Source organism: Pseudorca crassidens, chromosome 15 (assembly GCF_039906515.1).
Source record: "Pseudorca crassidens isolate mPseCra1 chromosome 15, mPseCra1.hap1, whole genome shotgun sequence".
Classification (NCBI taxonomy): domain Eukaryota; kingdom Metazoa; phylum Chordata; class Mammalia; order Artiodactyla; family Delphinidae; genus Pseudorca; species Pseudorca crassidens.
In genome coordinates, this window is record NC_090310.1 from 27,284,870 (window position 1) to 27,305,116 (window position 20,247).

The following is a 20,247-nucleotide window of genomic DNA, read 5'->3' on the forward strand; positions in this document are numbered from 1 at the left end:
TAACCCACTCAGGCTTCCCAGTGACTGAGACAGCCACACAAGGGCACAGACAGGCAGCGAGGGTGGCCCTGTGAACCGAGGTGGGAGCCTTCAGCCACTGAGCCCAAGGGTAAAGTAGGAAGTATGGACTCCGGGAAGCGGGACTACAGAGATTTTCATCAAATTGTGTTTCTATGATTCCCAGATGACCTCAGTGATAGTCTACTTTATTTCTATTACACCATTTACCACCATGATAAAACTCTTTATCAACATAAAGTCTCATTTGAAGCTCTGTTCCTCAACAAAGGATGAGGATCTGTGACGTGTTGTGAAGATTCAACTTGACATTTGCTTGGCTCTAAGTAGAACCCCTCCAATATCTATATAATTGTGAGCCATCAAATCACTATGATATTCCCCATTATATAGCATTTTGCCAAGTTGGATAAAATTCAAATACCGAGGAAAAGAGAATTTTTCTTAATTTCAATATTATAAAGAGAAAATAATGTGAAGAATGAATTCTGCCAACCAATGAAAACTTCTCTCCTTGAGGCTCCAAAAGTTTTTTTAATAACTTTTTAAAAATTGAGGTATAATTGATTTACAACATTATATTAGTTTTCAGGTGTATAACACAGTGATTCAAAATGTTTATAGATTATACTCCATTTATAGTTTTCATAAAATATTGGCTATATTCCCTGTACTGTCCAGTACATCCTTGTAGCATATCTATTTTACACGTAGTAGTCTGTACCTTACTCTCCTACCCCATCTTGCCTCTCCCCACTTCCTTCTGCCTACTGATAACCACTGGTTTGTTCTCTCTATCTGTGAGTCTGTTTCTTTTTGTTATATTCACTAGTTTATCTTTTAGATTCCACATATAAGTGATAACATACAGTCTCTGTCTTTCTCTGTCTGACTTACCTCACTCAGCATAATACCCTCCAGGTCCATCCATGTTTGTACAAATGGCAAAATTTCATTCTTTTTTGTGGCTGAGTAGTATTTCATTTTGTGTGTGTGTGTGTGTGTGTGTGTGTGTGTGTGTGTGTGTGTATCTTCTTTACCCATTCATCTATTGATGGACACTTAGGTTGCTTCCATATCTTTGCTATTGTAAATAATGCTGCTATGAACCCTGGGGTGCATGTAAAAAGATGAGTTCTTGAACGAAATGAATAACTATGTCATTGGCTCCAAGTGATCTAAGGTCTAACATGTTATCTTTTCTGACAATCTTGCTGACCATTCTGTGCCAAGAGCAGAAGCTGGAAAGCTACTTGCCACGAGAACTAACCATAACTATCAGCCTTAGTCTTTAACCGAAAATTTGGTTTCATTCATTCACTGATCAAATAGGCAGGAGCACCTTGGGTGCCCAACAAGGTCTGAATATTTAGGTGGATCCCAAAGTTAAAATGACACTGCTGCTGTAGTCTAGTCAGAAAGCTAAGTTATCTGTATACAGAGAGGAAACATGCTTCAGGGGGAAGGCACAGGCCTTGTGTTAAAATCCCAACTCCGACTCCCATTTTCGGCTGTTATGGCATAACAGGACTGCTCTTAACCTGTCACTATAAGAAACTGGAAAAATGGACAAAATACACGAAACAATTGCTTTCCTACATTGGGAAGCAGGTAACACAGGACTGTGACCCTTAAGAGTAGGGAAACAGGGAGGGGGAAGGGTAAGCTGGGACGAAGTCAGAGAGTGGCATGGACATATATACACTACCAAATGTAAAACAGATAGCTAGTGGGAAGCAGCCGCATAGCACAGGGAGATCAGCTCGTGCTTTGTGACCACCTAGAGGGGTGGGATAGGGAGGGTGGGAGGGAGACGCAAAAGGGAGGAGATATGGGGATATATGCGTATGTATAGCTGATTCACTTTGTTATAAAGCAGAAACTAACACACCATTGTAAAGCAATTATACTCTAATAAAGATGTTTTTTAAAAAAAAGAGTAGGGAAACAAATGAGATGAGCCTTACAACCGCCTTTCTGTCTGGAGGCAATTTCTAGACTGTAACTCAAACAGACTCGCTGAATGAAGACAGAGATGAGAGCTTAGGGGGAGCTACGGCAGCTAGAAGTTCCAGTGTAGAAAAGGAGCTCCAGCAGTCTGCATAAGGGTGCCTCTGAGTCTTTGCTGAGTGCTAAGCTATAAGTCTACAAAGTAAAATTTCATAAGGCTGGGCAAGAAACGACCAGGAAACTGTACGGAACAATTCCCAAAGTGCACACAAGGTTTGGGAATGTTTGAGCTCCAATCAGCCATAGTGAAAAGTCCTCCCTGAGCAGCTAGTGGGGCATTCAGTAAGATTCCAAAGGGGTTCAAGCCCTAGTAGTTAAGGTACCATCTGTGCAATGAATGCTACCCTAGATTTTTCCTAACAAAGCTTTAAAAAGGCCTTGTGGGTGATCCAAAAGTCTAGCCCTCTTACCAAACCAAAGCCTAACACTTAGGAAGACAACAAAGACAAAATCCAGCCACTCAGCAATATAACATTCACAATGTTATCTCCAACCAAAAAAATAGGAGACTACTTGCCAGGAGGCAGGAAAATGTCTTTAATAGTAGAAACATTTTGTCAATAAAAACAGACCCAGGAATGACAGAAAAAAAGGAACTATTAACACCTATTATAACTATGTGCAAGTATTTAAAGGAAAACATAAATATAACGAAAAGAGAAATGGACAATGCAAAAAGAGCTAAAAATATCTAAGATAAACATTTTATTGGATAGCATTAGCAGCATATTACACTTGCATTAGAAAAGATCAGTAAACACCAGAAAAAAAAGAAGCATAGCTAATGAGATGTAAAAACAATAATGAAATACTAAAAAAAAGAAAAACAAAACAGGCAAGAAGAGAGAAATAAAGGAACAGAGGACAAAATGGACAAACATGACATACAACAAAATGACAGATTGAAACTCAATTGTGGTAGGTAGCCTCTAAGACATTCCCCAGTGACCCCAGCCTTCTGACGTTTATGGCCTTGAATAATCCTCTCCCCTTGAGTAATTTGCTTCTAATCAATAGAATAGGACAACGTTAAGGAAATGTTGCAAAAATTTTGTCTTGCTAGCATTCTTCTCTCTTACTGCCTTTGATAAAGTAAGCTGCCATGTTGGGGAGGCCCACGTGGCAAGGAACTGAGGGCAGCCTCCAGCCAGCAGCCAGCAAATAACTGAGGCCCTCAGTTCAACAGCCCTCAAAGTACTGAATCTTGCCAAGAACAATTTAACTAAGGTTAGAAGTGGATCATTCCTCAGTTGAACCTTCAAGTGAAACCTGAGCGTTGCAGGCTTGTGAGACAGAGGTACCAAGTTAAGTTGCTCCTGAATTCCTGATGCACAGAAACTGTCAGATGATAAATGCATCCTGTGTTAAGCTGCTAAGGTATGAAGTAGTTTGTTACACAGCAATAGGTAACTAATATACCAGACATATCAATAATTACCTTAAATATAAATGATCTAAACATCGCAACTGGAAGACAGAGATTGTCAAACTAGAGTAAAACAAGAAAAATCCAGCTCTATGCTGTCCATGAGAAATGTACTTTTAATATAAAGGTACAGATGGGTTAAAGGTAAAAGCTGGGAAAGACTATATCATGCAATGCTAAACATAAGAAACTTAGAGGGGCTATATTAATATCAACAAAGTAGACTTAAGGAGTGGGTCATTACCAAGAATGGAAGGACATTTCATAATGTAAAGGGATCAATTCATCAAGAACACATAAGAGAGGCTCAAAATACATGAAGCAAAAACAATACTGAAAGGAGAAACAAATCCACAACAGGAGATATCTCTCTGAGTAGTTGATAAAACAAGTAAAAAAAAAACCAGTAAGGGTTATACAAGACTTGAACAACCTTATAAACCAACTGGACCTAACTGAATTTACATAACATTCCACTATCAATGGTATAAAATTTCATGGTCATTTAAGAAATGTAATACATTTTTATGAGAGAGTATACTTTAAATAGTTTCAGTGTAACAGGTGATAAAAACAAAAACCAAAGTATTGTCTAAAACCCCTGGACTCTGAAATTCAGAGTTTAGGACTAAGTTCTTGGATTTCTTTAAATTTCAATTTTTTCAATCCTAATTTGATCTGATGGGAGTAAATTTAAATTCCTTTATTTGGAAAATCCTCCAAATTAAAATACTTGGGTGTCCAAATAAAATCTTCAAATTTTTGAAGGTGTTTGTATTTGTTTCTGTTGAGGGTGGAGAAGGCAGTCAAGCAAGCAGCTTCTCCACTATGCAGAAATAAACAAAACAAGCACACAATTACACAACTAGAGATTTCACTACTGTATTAGCAAGTTATTTAACCAAATTCCCTTTCTTTGAAAAAGAGACTATTTTGCAGAAATAGTGAGCGATCGAAAAATCTACGTTTGAAAAATGTATAAGAAAAGTACTACTTTCTCCTAAGAGCATATCTAGTTAAAATATCATTTTTTAATTCTTGGCTTGAGAAAAATGATAATATAACCATATATATCTTTTTCATTGTATATATTTTATACCTCAATCAAGAGCCACAAAATTCTTTAGTACATTCAATAACTATTCATGATCAATTACTAAGCAACTTTCTATTTCATTTTCATTTCCATTTTACTAAGAAGACCTCTCTTTTTTTTTTTTTGGCCACACCATGTGGCTTGTGGGATCTTAGTTCCCCAACCAGGAATCGAACCTGGGTCCCCTGCAGTGGAAGCACAGATTCCTAACCACTGGACCATCAGGGAATTCCCACTAAGGAGACCTCTTAAACATCCTGGGTTTGTGACAGGTTACTAAAATGTGATAAAATAAGTTTTCTTTTTACTAGTAATTTTAAGAGGCTTGGTTGAGATCATATATTAATTTACTTCCTGTGTTTCATTTTAAAATTTGTTCAAAACATATTACAATCCTATGACAGAATCAGATATCAAAATCATAAGAAATTTTTGACTGTGTACAATTCTTTTATTTAATAGTTAAAACTTTGTACATTCATACAAAGGATTAACTCACTGAAAAGAAACATGCACAGAAGGAAAATAACCATACAAAATCCCCCAATAAACCTGATCCTTCAAATGTGGAATGCTGCTCATCCCTGGAATTTCATACATGCCACTCAGGCTTCAGACTGGGATAACCATGAGGCTATACAGCATTCAAGGCCAACTATAAACCAAATAACCCTAATTACCCATTTCCTTAAGTTGTCCAGCCTTCAAATCTCTTGGGTTCTGCCCTTCTCATTTATTTTTAACATTATATTCTTTTTTTAAAGAAATGTATAATAATATACAAAATATTTTGAGAATTCAGATTAATTGAAAATCAATTTATAGATCTGCTCCCCCCACCCCATGACCTTAAAGCATCATATGAACAACTGTCATCACAGCAAGATATCACAGAATATTCTACAACACTAGATCCGTTTCTGTTTTCACACATTCCAAAGGTCACTGTGAAACAAGTCATCATATGCATGTACATATTTTAATATGTATATTTGTTTTTTAAAAGGTCGTTTCTGATTTTAATGAATTTGTTAAATAATGGGGTTCATAAATGAAAGAATTTTAGTTTAGAGATGTGATTAGGGCATAGATTTCCTGGAATCAAAATGAAAAAGAAAAAAATTTAAAAGACGACTCAGAGCAAGAAGTCTCTTTAAACATAACAAATAACAGTTTTATTACTTCAAAATACCAAAAGTCTTCTGTATAGTACTTATCATATACATCAGATGCCTTAGAAGAGTCTCAGCAACCATATCTACTATCTTAATCTCTTCAGAACAAGTACATAAAGAGAAAAATCTATAAATCAGTCCTTGATGACAGAGGGTTTGTTTAGGGGTTTACCAAATGGAATGACCCTGCTGGAATTCCTTCAAGCGGCCTGTGAAAATGTCAGAACAGAGTCTGTTTTGGAGGTCATAGTCCCTAGAGAGCTCTGAGTTTGGGCCTGTTTGTCTTTTCACATGCTTTAATATTTGAAAATCATTCCTTGTAGACACTGACTGATGCCCAGGGAATGCTAGGATTGTGGGAACTGGCAGTACCAACAAGAGATACAAACTTCATGGGAAATCGGTGCCTACTACATTTGCCCTCTCAGCTCCCATAGGGTATGTGCTCTTCAAATGTTATGTAGGTCCATGGCGAGACATTAAAAAACTGCATGTCATTTTGACGTTTTTAAAAAGAAATACTTGTGGAAATGGGGGCAAAAATTACTGGGACTATTGAAAGAAACATTAAGGTATAAAACACCACGATGGAACCCTGAAAAACTATATTCGCTAAGTATTAATTTAAATATTGAATTCTCAAAATATATATAACAAATAATTATAAAGTGCTAATCATATGCCCACATTGTTCTAAATACTTATATGAACTCATTTAATCCTCACAACAACCCCCATGAAGCAGGTACTATATGATCCGCATTTTGCAGAGGAGGAAACTGAGGCGAAGAGAGGACGACTAATTTGTCTAAGTTCACATAACTAGTAATAGTACAGCCAGATGGGACGGCTCCAGAGTTGGTGCCCTTAACCACTGTGCATACTTAACTGCTGCCTATTTCATGGTATTTTACATCAAGCATGCAGTGCTGGGTGCCCATGGCATGTACTGAGTACTTTACGCTGTGTCGTGTACATGTAGTTACCATCAGTGCTTTATTTCACTTAAGCCTCCCAATAACCTAGGAGGTACATCTAGCATGGCCCCTATTTACAGATGACAGACACAGGCTTGTGCGGCCTCACACCACACGTCTAGTGCCACGGAGCAGGTTCTAGGCTTGTCTCTGCACTCACTTTCTTTACAATTAGGTTTTTCTTCCTCCCAGTTATCTGGGAGAACCATCTCTAAATTAATTTTCTTTACTTGAGAGAATTACTTTCAAAGATCTATGCATGCAACAATTTTATGAGAATATCTTACATTTTGAACTGCCAACACTGTATTAGAGGTATAAGGTCTAAGAATTAGTTAGGGTAAGAGACACAATGATCATTCAATAAATGTTTTCTAATAATAAAAAGTAAACCCATTTCCACTCTTGAAATACTGATTTCTTTTAAAACTTTGGGAAAGCTGAGCATTCTGATATGGTAAACTTTTCTTTTATATAGTACATGATGGCTGTCTGATCAAGAACTCTAATCGATACACTTCTTAACTTCTATGTCGGGAACAGCGATTGTCAAAGAGCATCTCCTATTTTGTAGCTATGAATCCAAAATCTGCAGAGAGTGCTGACAAATTCTAACATCTGTCAGTTTTTAAACTTAACCTACAAGAACCAAAGGCAAGTTGTGAATCAGACTTTTTGCTTTTCTTGTTCTATCTTTACTAAACATAGAGGTCACACATCAAAAATTTAAGTTGGTGAAACAGATACCCAACTATTAGCATTTTCTTAATGAAAACAACATAAACAACCAGAAAAGGACATGAATAATTTGGGATTAAAAAAAAAAGTTACAATAGTGTCTTTTAACTGAGTCTGATCCTGTTATAAAAACGTTAACACATACCTGCCAACCCTTGAAAACCAGGAACAGAAGATACTGCGTATTCTAAGTTAGATATGTTTTTTTGAGGATAACACAAATTGAGTCAATTTCTTTTCACTTTTAAATATGGGGGGAAGTCTGACTAATTGAGAGAGCTGGCATGTATGTTTACTAATACATCTGTGAGGAACGTATTAAACAGCGACATTAATTCATATCTATGGAAAATTCCATCCGTTAACTGAGATGGAAGTTATCTTCCATTCTTTCTGTTTCTGCTGCCCAGTGAACAGTACAAGGCAAAAGTGATAATGCGCTAGCTATAAGAACACATGATGTAATGAGAAAGGGCAGCCAGAGAAAGACACATGGGCTGAAAGCTACCATACGGATATTACAATGGGCATAACTGTGACACAGAGAGCTCGAGACTTACCCATGCTCACAGACTGAGTCAGCAGAGGAGACTGGAGTCCTGACTCCCAAAAGACTATACTTCCTGTTAATAATAGTGAGGGCAGCAGGTGAGGGTAGCCAGCAGTATGGATTAATTTAAAGGGGTTAGAAAAACACTGGGTATGATATTTGCTAATTAGTTTGGGCGATTATTAACTATAAACCAAAGAGAAAATTCCAGTTCATTTGTAACTCCAACATATCTGTCCTTCTGCTTTCTGTCACAATAGTACTTTATCACTGATGTCTTAAAATAACAAAGAAAAAATCATGGGTCACTTTTTTTTCAATACACTCTGTGTATTTATCAGGTTTTTTTAGAGTTATGGCAGAGAGCAGGTGTCCCTTATCAACCCTTTCTCTTCCTTTGTAGCTAGAAGAGGTCACTGTGGTTGGGTTAGAGGCAGACATAAGAAGAGCCCTGACTTAATTTTACAAAGTCTCCCGAACCAGCACAAGGTCTGATTATAAACTAACTATTCAATTCCAAATAGCCTTGAAGGGCCTAAGTAGCTAAGGGGTTACAGTTGAGTAATATTTACTAACTAAGCATTTATACCACATATGGTATTTTAAAAATTGCTGAGGAACAGGAAAGACTGTTTCTTAATAAATTAGTTTCAGTTTATTCACTGGTCCAGTGCCAAATATACAACACATGGTGGTCTCTAGTTTTATGAAAATCACATCAATCTATACCAAAAAAAAGTATTTCTATGACTCTAGTAACTCTCAAAAAGTCTTGTAAAAATTTTAGGTAAACATTTTTGTAAGTTTAAGATGATGAGGTCTCATGCTGGATTAAACTAATTACTATTATGTTCTAAACCTTACTTTAAGTAAATGTTAATTGCTGACGCTCCACGGGCATTTTTGCAAGAGTACACAATTTAAAGACTGGATGAATAACTCAAAATGAGGCTTCAAGGGTGCTATAACTGGGGCCTATGGCCTTGCTGATGCACTTCGGAAACTGTTATAAGCTTCACACACCCCCTCAGCAAAAGCTAAAGCACTCCTAAGTTAGTGTTCTGACACTGCCGGCTACAAACGCGAGAGGCTGTGAGTTCATGTCCAGCCCCCGCCTTCCCTCTGTCCACATACACACTGCCTGGGTGTGTCCAGCAATGCACTGAGTAAATGAAATTCTCAGTAACAGCAAAACTATCGAAATAAGAAACCGATAGTAGAAAAAAGAAGGTGGACAGGGTTACAGGTGCTTATTTACACTGTGGAACAAAACATGCTATTTAATAGGAGACTTTATAGAGACCACTGTGAAAGAGAGTACCTCACCCTTAAGCTACTTACATGGCTTCCTTTTCATTTTGAAGGGTTCAAGAAGCTGTCACAACAAAAAGTATGAGAGTTGGCACAACTAATCAAGAAATCCATTTGCAGCTGCCAGGAAATTCATAGCTAACTTTAAACTTTTAATTGTGTTTAGTATAAGTCCTAAAGCCTAATTTAAAAAATGTATTAGAAACTAAGGAAAATTAGTCAAGGAGTATATATTTCTCTTCTCAGTCTAAGCACTCCTCAGTAACTCCTGAGAGCAGGAAAAGAAACTGTCTAAATGTATCAGAATGTTTATTAGTATCCTTGAGAATTATTTTAAATATTCAAGAACCTAAATACATTAATAATAAAGCCAATGACAAGGCAATTTTACAGAGAAGTATTCATTTCTACTACGTTCAGTTACAGAAAGGGAAAGCAAGAATCCCACAGTTCCACGTCTTGGCTATTTAGCATCTATTTATTTCCTTCCCATTTATGACACTATGAGAATTTCATGTCTGGCTGTTTGCTCCAGAGAAAAATAGAACTATCCTCTCTTTCCCTCACCAACCTCTATTAGTCCATATTAGCTCGTGCACACTCTAAGGAACAGGGTTTTACTCAAGACAAATGCTCAACACCTTTGTACCATTCCCAACACCTGGACTGACAGTTAGTCTAACAGGTTAATGAGGAGCGGGTAAATGTTTTCAAAGTAAAACCCAAAAAAAAGACCAGCTGCAAACACATACAATTTATTTTCTATGGTACAAGGCGAGCAGTTTCCTTTGGCTGGGCTCCATGGCTAGGCAAAGTTCGTCTGACTGTTTGCCAATATATTAATACCTGTACTGAATCCAATGCAAAGAGCCACCTTGATTCCCTTGTGTGCAACAAACTTTGGAATACATTATTTTCTCTCTAGTAAGTGGTCACCTGGAACAGAACAAGAGAAGTCTAAAACTGTTCAGTGACCCATTCAACAGATGGAAAATCTTTAAAAAAGTTTTCAAGATGGGACTATAAGCTCAAAAACCTAACAAGTGCAGTAACCAATGATATCGAAGTTTAAAATATGAATAACAAGTCTCTCCTCTTTATGGAGGCCTAAAACACACTGACTATTTCACAATACATATAGCTTCAAAAAGCCTGCTAATACAGGAAGAGAAAGGTGGCAGATACTCATTTTCCATCTACATGATACTACTAACAGCTAGCCTGTGGTATGTCCGTGGCCATGTTAACATGACTGAGCCTCATCTTCAGAGATGTGCAAAAAAGTATTAAAATACCGAACTGTTTCATAAAGAGAGAATCTATGTCAACTTATTGGCTTACTCTGTGATAATGCTGGCAATGACCTAAAAGCTTAAGTTCGCCAACCAGCATACTTAATTATCAGTCTTGCAAATGACCTCATGAATGAAAAGTTTCTTCCTCATGGTCTCATCTAAGTATGGGCAGAAAGAGCTGTAACTCTTTCAGGTATGTTGTTTCCATCTACTTTGCCTTTCCCTGCTTTTATAAAGTTATATTCACCTTATAGCACCTGAGCTTTTCCTTTTTAAACAATAAAAGGACTAACTCTCCCTCTGACGGATTTCCCTTTTATTCCCGGTGTTAATAATGAAAACGTTAACGTTGAAGCATGAAAATGGATCTGTTACGTGCATAAAATGTCAAAACAAAGCTCAATTTTCCTGTGTATGCATTGTTTTAGTAAAGGTACATTATTTAGTAAAAGTACACCCACTTTCCTTTATGAAGGACTATCTTGTTGGGAAGAGTCCATTGCCTAAATGGTTGCCTTACTATTGAGGTGCCACTAACTATAGAAATATTTTGGCCATGTTCAGGGGTAAAAGGAAAGCCCTAGCTTATCTTTACTAAACATCTTTCATACTTACTCCAGTAGTGGGAATATTCTGTCACTCCACTACCACTGCCAATAGAAGTATTAACAAAAAATAAGGGAAGATCCTAGAATTGTTACTGTACTTAAATACCAACTTCATTTTCCTTGTAAAGTTTAATTATAAACTATTTGGTGACATAATCCTTTTATACACCAATCCCAAATTGAAATATCTTCATTTCCTTCCCCAAAGAAAGTAATTCTGATAAGTGAAATTCAAAGGCTTAGCAACAACAATAAAACACAATCACCAAGAAACTATGTTCAATTATTTCATAATATCTAAACAGTACTTTGTGTTAATTTTGAGGCTAACATCTACTTTTTCTACATGATATGATTTAAACATGGTATTAAGAAGACCTGAAGATGAAGAATAAACATTAAAAAATCACTAAGGTAAGAAAGTTATGGTTCTTCCATCTATAGATGGCTTGATGTGGTTCTTTCTACTCCACTCACATTCCTGTATCAAAAACCTAGATTTCTGAGAGCTGTACAATTCCATTTACTCCTTGGAATGTAAACACAAATTAGGCTAATATATCATAAGCCTGAAATTAAAGTGTAATATGCCTGAATATAAGGTAAGGCTTTTAACTTCCTGAAGTCACTAATTAGAAAAGAGGAGACGGTCTCATATTTGAGTCCTCACACAGTATCTCGTATCATGAGATGCTCTTGCATTTACTTAATATTGAACAAAAAGGTACTTGAGGAAAACGCATTAGCTTAAAAATCAACCTCACTCGAAGCTAGTTTTAGGATGTTTATAGAAACGTCTTAAGAGAAACAAGGGGGGGAAAAAAAAGAAGAAAAGAACCAACACATTAATTATTCCCAGATAGTAACCTTAAAATTTAAAGTGTTGGATATTGTTACAAAGAAGATTTTGAAACACTGCTTTTAAAAAAGTAGTCAAGAGGGCAGATAGCAGAAGCAAGAAGAACTACAATTCTGCAGGCTGTGGAAGGAAAACCACTTCACAGAAAGACAGACAAAATGAAAAGGCAGAGGACTTTTTACCAGATGAAGGAACAAGATAAAACCCCAGAAAAACAACTAAATGAAGTGGAGATAGGAAACCTTCCAGAAAAAGAATTCAGAATAATGATAGTGAAGATGATCCAGGACCTTGGAAATAGAACGGAGGCAAAGATCAAGAAGATGCAAGAAATGTTTAACAAAGACCTAGAAGAATTAAAGAACAAACACCTAGAAGAATTAAAGAACAAACAGAGATGAACAATACAATAAGTGAAATGAAAAATACACTAGAAGGAATCAATAACAGAATAACTGAGGCAGAAGAACGGATAAGTGACCTGGAAGACAGAATGGTGGAATTCACGGCTGCAGAACAGAATAAAGAAAAAAGAATGAAAAGAAATGAAGACAGCCTAAGAGACCTCTGGGACAACATTAAATGCAACAACATTTGCATTATAGGGGTCCCAGAAGGAGAAGAGAGAGAGAAAGGACCCAAGAAAATATTTGAAGAGATCAGAGTCGAAAACTTCCCTAACATGGGAAAGGAAATAGCCACCCAAGTCCAGGAAGCACAGAGAGTCCCAGGCAGGATAAACCCAAGGAGAAACACACTGAGATACATAGTAATCAAACTGACAAAAATTAAAGACAAAGAAAAATTATTGAAAGCAACAAGGGAAAAACGACAAATAACATAAAAGGGAACTCCCATAAGGTTAACAGTATAGGATTTCCTTAAAAAACTAAAAATAGGGCTTCCCTGGTGCCGCAGTGGTTGAGAGTCCACCTGCCGATGCAGGGGACACGGGTTCGTGCCCTGGTCTGGGAAGATCCCACATGCCGTGGAGCGGCTAGGCCCGTGAGCCATGGCCGCTGAGCCTGCGCGTCCAGAGCCTGTGCACTGCAATGGGAGAGGCCACAACAGTGAGAGGCCCACGTACCACAAAAAACCCAAAAAAACCCAAAAACTAAAAATAGAATTACCATATGACTCAGCAATCCTACTACTGGGCGTATACCCAGAAAAAACCATAATTCAAAAAGACACATGCACCCCAATGTTCATTGCAGCACTATTTACAATAACCAGGTCATGGAAGCAACCTAAATGCCCATCGACAGATGAATGAAGATGTGGTACATATATACAATGGAATATTACTCAGCCATAAAAAGGAAGGAAATTGGGTCATTTGTAGAGACGTGGAAGGATCTAGAGACCATCATACAGAGTGAAGCAAGTCAGAAAGAGAAAAATAAATATATATTAACGCATATATATGGAACCTAGAAAAATGGTACAGATGAACCAGTTTGCAGGTCAGAAATAGAGACACAGATGTAGAGAACAAACGTATGGACACCAAGGGGGGAAGTGGAGGGGGGATGGTGGTGGTGGGATGAATTGGGAGAGTGGGATTGACATATATACACTAATATGTATAAAATAGATAACTAATAAGAACCTGCTGTATAAAAAAATAAATTAAAATTCAAAAATTCAAAAAAAAAATTAAACTAAAAAAGTATTCATATACTGTTCTCTCAGAAAGCACACAAGTAAGAGTAGTTAATTCTGGAGAAGTAACTGGGTAGCTGAGGGACAAGACTGGGAGGGTGACCTACTTTTCACTGTGTACCCATTTGTACCCCCTACATTTCAAGCCAGATAAGTGTATTACCTATTCAAAAAAAAAAAAAAAGAAGTGATTAAATTCTATAACAGAAATTATAGCCTCATAAAATGTTACGACCAATCACAAATCAAACATGAGTGATGATGACTACCACACTGTAAGACACACAAAAAACCAAAAACAGCCCCACTGTTTTGTGAATGGTACTTGTGGTTTAGACATAAAATCTTCAGTGTCAGATCGTGCATGCATCTAAAAACTGCTGTAACTTAAACAAGAGAGACAGAAATGAAGATACGTCCTGGATTTTAGTGCTAGCTGGATGATGCAGAGGTTTTCTATTGATGATAAAAACACCACACAGATACACAGGCAGAGTTTGGGCAAGATAATTTTATGAAATATGAGTGTGGATAAAGCAATCCTTTTATTTTATTGCACTGCTTCATAATATGTGGTTTTAATTACATACATGTAACTAAATTAATAAATTCTAACTTTTACCATTCATCTACCTCCCTCTAAAAGTTTATAAGGGGAGGACTACCTCATATTTGGGCTTACCTTATGTTCAGGCATACATATTCAAAAGAACATTCTTGCAAGAGAATGTGGCAAGCTATATCAAGTAAAACTACCACAAAGCATAAGCTTTCCCCTTACACGTCCCTCCTCTGCTATGTAGGACCATTTTCTTGAGCAACTGTATATTACTGCAATTTTATACCAGTTCAACTCTTATTTTGGTCTTTTTTTTTTTTTGAGGGAAATAATTTGAATATCATACTGGTCCAAGTATACTGTGTAAATTTGATCAATTTAGTCATGTTTCAGTTAATGTGGTTATACTCTCTCAGCCACTGCCTAAGATAAAGCTAGGCTCCTAACTGATGGAAGGTTCTAAAGCCATCACCAGCCAAACACAGCCTCCTGAAGGCTTTGACAGCTCTGAGCAAGATGTTGCTTTATACCAATCGCACTGGACAAGGGCTGTGCCCAACAAGCATCAGACACAAGTATCAGATATCTTGTTGGAAGGGAGAACAAGTACACCCCAAAGACATGCACTGAAGAACTGAGAATAGCAGCATAAGTCTTCAATCCATTTCCCTGAATAAGATAAGGCCATTATTTGAAAAGGATCAGGAAACACTTAGAACCCAGAAGATAAGTAACAAGATACGTAAGGAAGTGCTCTACAGGGAAAGTTTTATTTCTTCTGGCTTTTAAAACTGAAATTAAAAAAACACATTTGGGATTGTAAGACTCATCAGAACTGTGGAAAGCATGGCAAATCCAGTTGAAATTCTTAATTCTTTCCCTGTAATATGTATGCTTGGTGTGTTTGTAAATTTTAATACTTTGTTAGTTTTTATGTTTTAAGTATTAAAAATAGACGTATATCATCTATCTCTACTCATTTTTGTTAAAAACTGACAGTACTGTTTTCTGGAGACTCTGGGATGCTTCTGATTAATCAGGAGAATTTCCTGAATAGATAACAAATGAACAGAAGATATTCATTCTGTATACAAGTATGAGCCAGCCGAAGACTGAGAATATGGCCACATCCTATACTCATTAATACAAAAAATACTCAGACAAGAAATTCTTGCTTTCTTAGTGATCATTAAGATAGCTCAAATTTTGCCAATTCTGAAATTAAGGTGCAACACATTGGAGACGGGGAACATGGCAGAAGAATCTAGTCAAATCCACCATCTATTTTCCCTGGAGTCAACATAGGAAGCTGCTTTCCAGTACCATGCTAGCATGAAATCTTCTGCTTGTGCTAAAATGGTTGAACCTAAAGCTTATTTCCAAAGATAACTTTGCTACTTATTGGGGAAATAATGGAAGAACTGGATAGAAAGTGAAACTCTGCCTGTTCCTCAAAACCAGCCAGCACCCCCTGAGGTTCTCTCCTTCGTAACAGGCTGCCCAATGGAACGGACCAAAAAGTTACTACCAAAGAGGGATACGTTTAGCTCACAAAGAGGTAAGCTCCCACCACACACGCTGAACTCACCATTTTTCCTTTCGTTCAGAGGGGGCAGGTGCTGACTGGACTGCAAGGAGAGTTCCTGGAATTCGTGGGCAACGGCTTCACTTTGAGGACTTGGAGCAAGATGGGCTAAAGGTCCCAACTCATCCTCGGTGTCCACTGCCCCTGTGTGATCCATTGTGTCCCAGCCACCGGCAGCAGAGGGTACGAGACGCCTCTTAACTGTGGCCTGTTGAAGAGACTGTCAAAATAAAGAATGTGTAAATAGATGGTACTTTTATTTTTCTCTTATCTGCACGAAAGTATTAAAATGGGAACCCTGGGTTCTAGTTCAGTTGCACTGCTATGTGGCAACTGCCATTCGTTTACCCTCTCTGCATTCAGGTTCCTTGTCTAACACACAGGAATATACCTCCCATCTAAAAAAGTGCTTACTAGATAAATAAAAGTTGAAAGGTATTTTGTATAACTTTTTATACTATGGATCAAAGAAAGTTATAGTTATCGGCGTCATTACTTCAAGATTTTAATGCATCCTAAAATGAGATAAAAGTCAACTAAGGCTGATGAAAATAAAAAAGCAGTCTGGTTTGAAAAATCTATCTTAACTCCTACAAATCAAACAACTTTACACGAAGTCAACAATCCCAGCAACCAGCAATGTTTCAGATAATGAATCCTCTGTCAGCCTCGGTCTCAGAGTGAGAACAGAGAACAAAACTTTCAGCCAACCCACAATGGACATACAGTTCACAACAAAGAGACAAAACTTTATTTTAAGCCACTGAGATTTGGGCTTGTTTACTATCACAGCATAACCTGGCCCATTCTGACTGATACAGAAATTAGTAACAGAAGTACCAAAGACACAATAAAAACCCTAAATATGTGACATTGGCTTATGTGGGGATGAGCAGTGGGCAATAAGAAAACTGTTATGGAAAGCTGAAAGCTAAAAGGATGGTGGTCCATATTATGCAACAGCAAAGCATCTGATAGGCTACCTGCTTAGCAGCATCCCACATCACAGTGTGTTCATCCATTCACCTATTGATGGATATTTGAGTTGTTTTCAGCTTTTGACTATTACATATAAAGATGCTATGAACATTCTTGTATGAGTATTTATATGTATGTATGCTTCCACCTCTCTTGGGTAAATACCTAGGAGGGAAGTGGTTGGATTGTTTGGCAGCTGCATGCATAAATTTTAAAGAAACTAACAAACTATCCTCTAAAATGGCTGTGCCCTTGTGCTTTCCTACCAGCAGTGAATGAGAATTCTACTTGTTCTACATCCTTGCCAACATTTGATTATGGTCAATTTTTAAAATTTTAGTTATTTTAATGGGTGTGTAGTGATATCTCATGGTTTTATGTATGTATGTATGTATGTATTTATTTATTTTGGGCGGCATTGGGTCCTCGTTGCTGCGCATAGGCTTTCTCTAGTTGCGGCGAGCGGGGGCTACTCCTCGTTGCGGTGCGCCGGCCTCTCATCGCAGTGGCTTCTCTTTATTGCAGAGCATGGGGTCTAGGCGCACGGGCTTCAGTAGTTATGGCATGCAGGCTCAGTAGTTGTGGCACACGGGTTTAGCTGGTCTGCAGCATGTGGGATCTTCCTGGACCAGGGCTCGAACCCGTGTCCCCTGCATTGGCAGGCAGATTCCTAACCACTGCGCCACCAGGGAAGTCCCGATATCTCGTGGTTTTAATTTGCATTTCCCTAACGATGTTGAGCATGTTTTAATGTGCTTATTTGCCATTTGTATATCTTCTTCGGTTAATATCTGATCAAATATTTTGTTGATTTTTTTAAATAGGTGGTTTATTTTCTTATTATTGTTTCGAGAGTTCCTTACATATTCTGGACAAAAGTTCTTTATCAGATGTGTGATTTGTAAACATAGGCATATCTTGTTTTATTGTGCTTCACTTTATTGCACTTCGCAGATACTGCATTTTTTAAAAATTGAAGGTTGAGGCAACCCTGCATTGTTCAAGGCTATCAGCACCATTTTTCCAATAGCATATGCTCATTTCTTGGCTCTGCATAATTCTTGAAACATTTCAAACTTTTTCATCATTATTAAATTGGTTATGGTGACCTATGATCAGTGATCTTCGATGTTACTGTTATAACTGTTGGGGGGTGCCATAAACCACGCCCATATGAGATAACCAACTTCACTGATAAATGTTGCATGTTCTGACTGCTCCACCAACCGGCCATTGCCTGTCTCCTCCTTCTCCTTGGGCCTCCCTATTCCCTAGGACAGAACAATATTGAAATTAGGCGAATTAATAACCCTACGATGGCTCCTAACCCTACAAGTGAAAGGAAGAGTCACACGTCTCTCACTTCAAATCAAAAGCTAGATATGATCAAGCTTAGTGAGGAAGGCCGAAAGCCGAGACAGGCTGAAAGTGAGGGCTCTTAGTCAAAGTTAGTTTAGTTGAGAAAGCAAAGGAAGAGCTCTTGAAGGAAATTAAAAATGCTACTCCAGTGAGCACATGAATGATAAGAAGGCAAAACAGCCTTATTGCTGATATGGAAAAAGTTTTAGTGGTCTGGATAGAAGATCAAACCAGTCACAACATTTCTTTAAGCCAGAGACTAAGCCAGAGCAAGGCCCTAACTCTCTTCAATTCTATGAAGGCTATGAGAGGTAAGGAGGCTGCAGAAGAAAAGTTTGATGCTAGCAGAGGTTGGTTCATGAGATTTACGGAAAGAAGCCATCTCCACAACATAAAAGTGCAAGGTGAAGCAGCAAGTGCTGAGGTAGAAGCTGTAGCAAGTTATCCAGAAGATCTAGCTGAGATAATTAATGAAGGTGGCTACAGTGAATAACAGATTTTCAGTGTAGACAAAACAGCCTTATATTGGGAGGATACTTTCATAGCTAGAGACTTTCATAGCCAGAGAGAGTAAGTCAAACTCCTGGCTTCAAAGCTTCAAAGGACAGGCTGACTCTCCTGTTAGGGACTAACGCAGCTGGTGACTTTAAGTTGAAGCCAGTGCTCATTCACTACTCTGAAAATCCTAGGGCCCTTAAGAATGATGCTAAATCTACTCTGCCTGTGCCCTGTAGATGGAACAAAACGGCCTAGATGATAGTCATCTGTTTACAACACGGTTTATTGAATATTTTAAGCCCACTGTTGAGACCTACTGCTGAGAAAAAGATTCCTTTCAAAATATTACTGCTCATTGACAGGGGACCTGGGTCACCTCAGAGCTCTCATGGAGATTTACAATAAGATTCATGTTGTTTTTATGCCTGCTAACACAACATCCATTCTGCAGCCCATGGATCAAGAAGTAATTTCAACTTTCAAGTCTTACTATTTAAGAAATAACATGTTGTAAGTCTATAGCTGCCATACATAGTGATTCTTTCAATGGAGCTGGACAAAAAGTAAATCGAAAACCTCCTGGAAAGGATTCACCATTATAGATGCCATTAAGAACATTTGCGATTCATGAGAAGTCAAAGTATCAACATTAAGAGGAATGTGGAAGAAGTTGATTCCAACACTCTTAGATGACTTTGAGGGGTTCAAGACCTCAGCAGAAGAAGTAACTGCAGATATGGTGCAAAGAGCAAGAGAACTAGAATTGGAAGTGGAGCCTGAAGATGTGACTGAATTGCTGCAACCTCATGATAAAGGAGTTGCTTCTTTTGAATGGTTTCTTGAGATGGAATTTAATCCTGGTGACGATGCTGTGAAAATTGTTGAAATGACAACAAAATATTTACTTTATTTACATAAACTTAATTGGTAAAGCAGTGGCAGGATTTGAGAGGACTGAATCCAATTTTGAAAGTTTTCCTGAGTAAAATGTTATCAAACAGCAATGTGTGCTACAGAGAAATTGTTCATGAAAGGAAGAGTAATTTGATGCAGCAAACCTCATTGTTGTCTTATTTTAAGAAATTGCCACAGCCACCCCTATCCTGATCAGTCAGCAGCCATGAACACTGAGGCAAGACCCTCCACCAGCAAAAAGATTACAACTCACTGAAGACTCAGATGATGGTTAGCAATTTTTAGCAGTATTTTTAATTAAGATACATAAATTGTTTTTTAGGCATAATGCTATTGCACACGTAATGGACTACAGTATGGTGTACTTTTATTGCCCTGGGAAACCCCAAAATTTGTGTGACTCACTTAATTGTGAAATTTGCTTTACTGCAGTGGTCTGGAACCAAACCTGCAATTATCTTTGAGGTACGCCTGGACTTTCGCCCGGTCTATGGCTTACCTTTTTGTGCTCTTAATAGTGTTTTGTAAAGAGCAGATGTTTTTAATTTGAGGAAGTCCAATTTATCAATTTTTTTCTTTTATGGATCATGCTTTTAGTGTTGTAGCTAAGAAATCTTTGATTAAC

The 20,247-nt window shown here is 37.7% G+C and overlaps 1 protein-coding gene across 12 annotated transcripts in view; it reads right to left on the reverse strand.

The window, feature by feature from the left end:
* Window positions 1–20,247, reverse strand: part of MRTFB (myocardin related transcription factor B) — a 283,790-nt gene that overhangs the window by 114,703 nt on the left and 148,840 nt on the right. For all 12 annotated transcript variants that reach the window (XM_067706593.1, XM_067706588.1, XM_067706592.1 and 9 more), the window contains one exon: window positions 15,876–16,092. In XM_067706593.1, coding sequence (XP_067562694.1) covers window positions 15,876–16,029 — 154 coding nt within the window. In that variant the 5' untranslated portion in view covers window positions 16,030–16,092. The remainder of the gene's footprint in view (window positions 1–15,875; window positions 16,093–20,247) is intronic.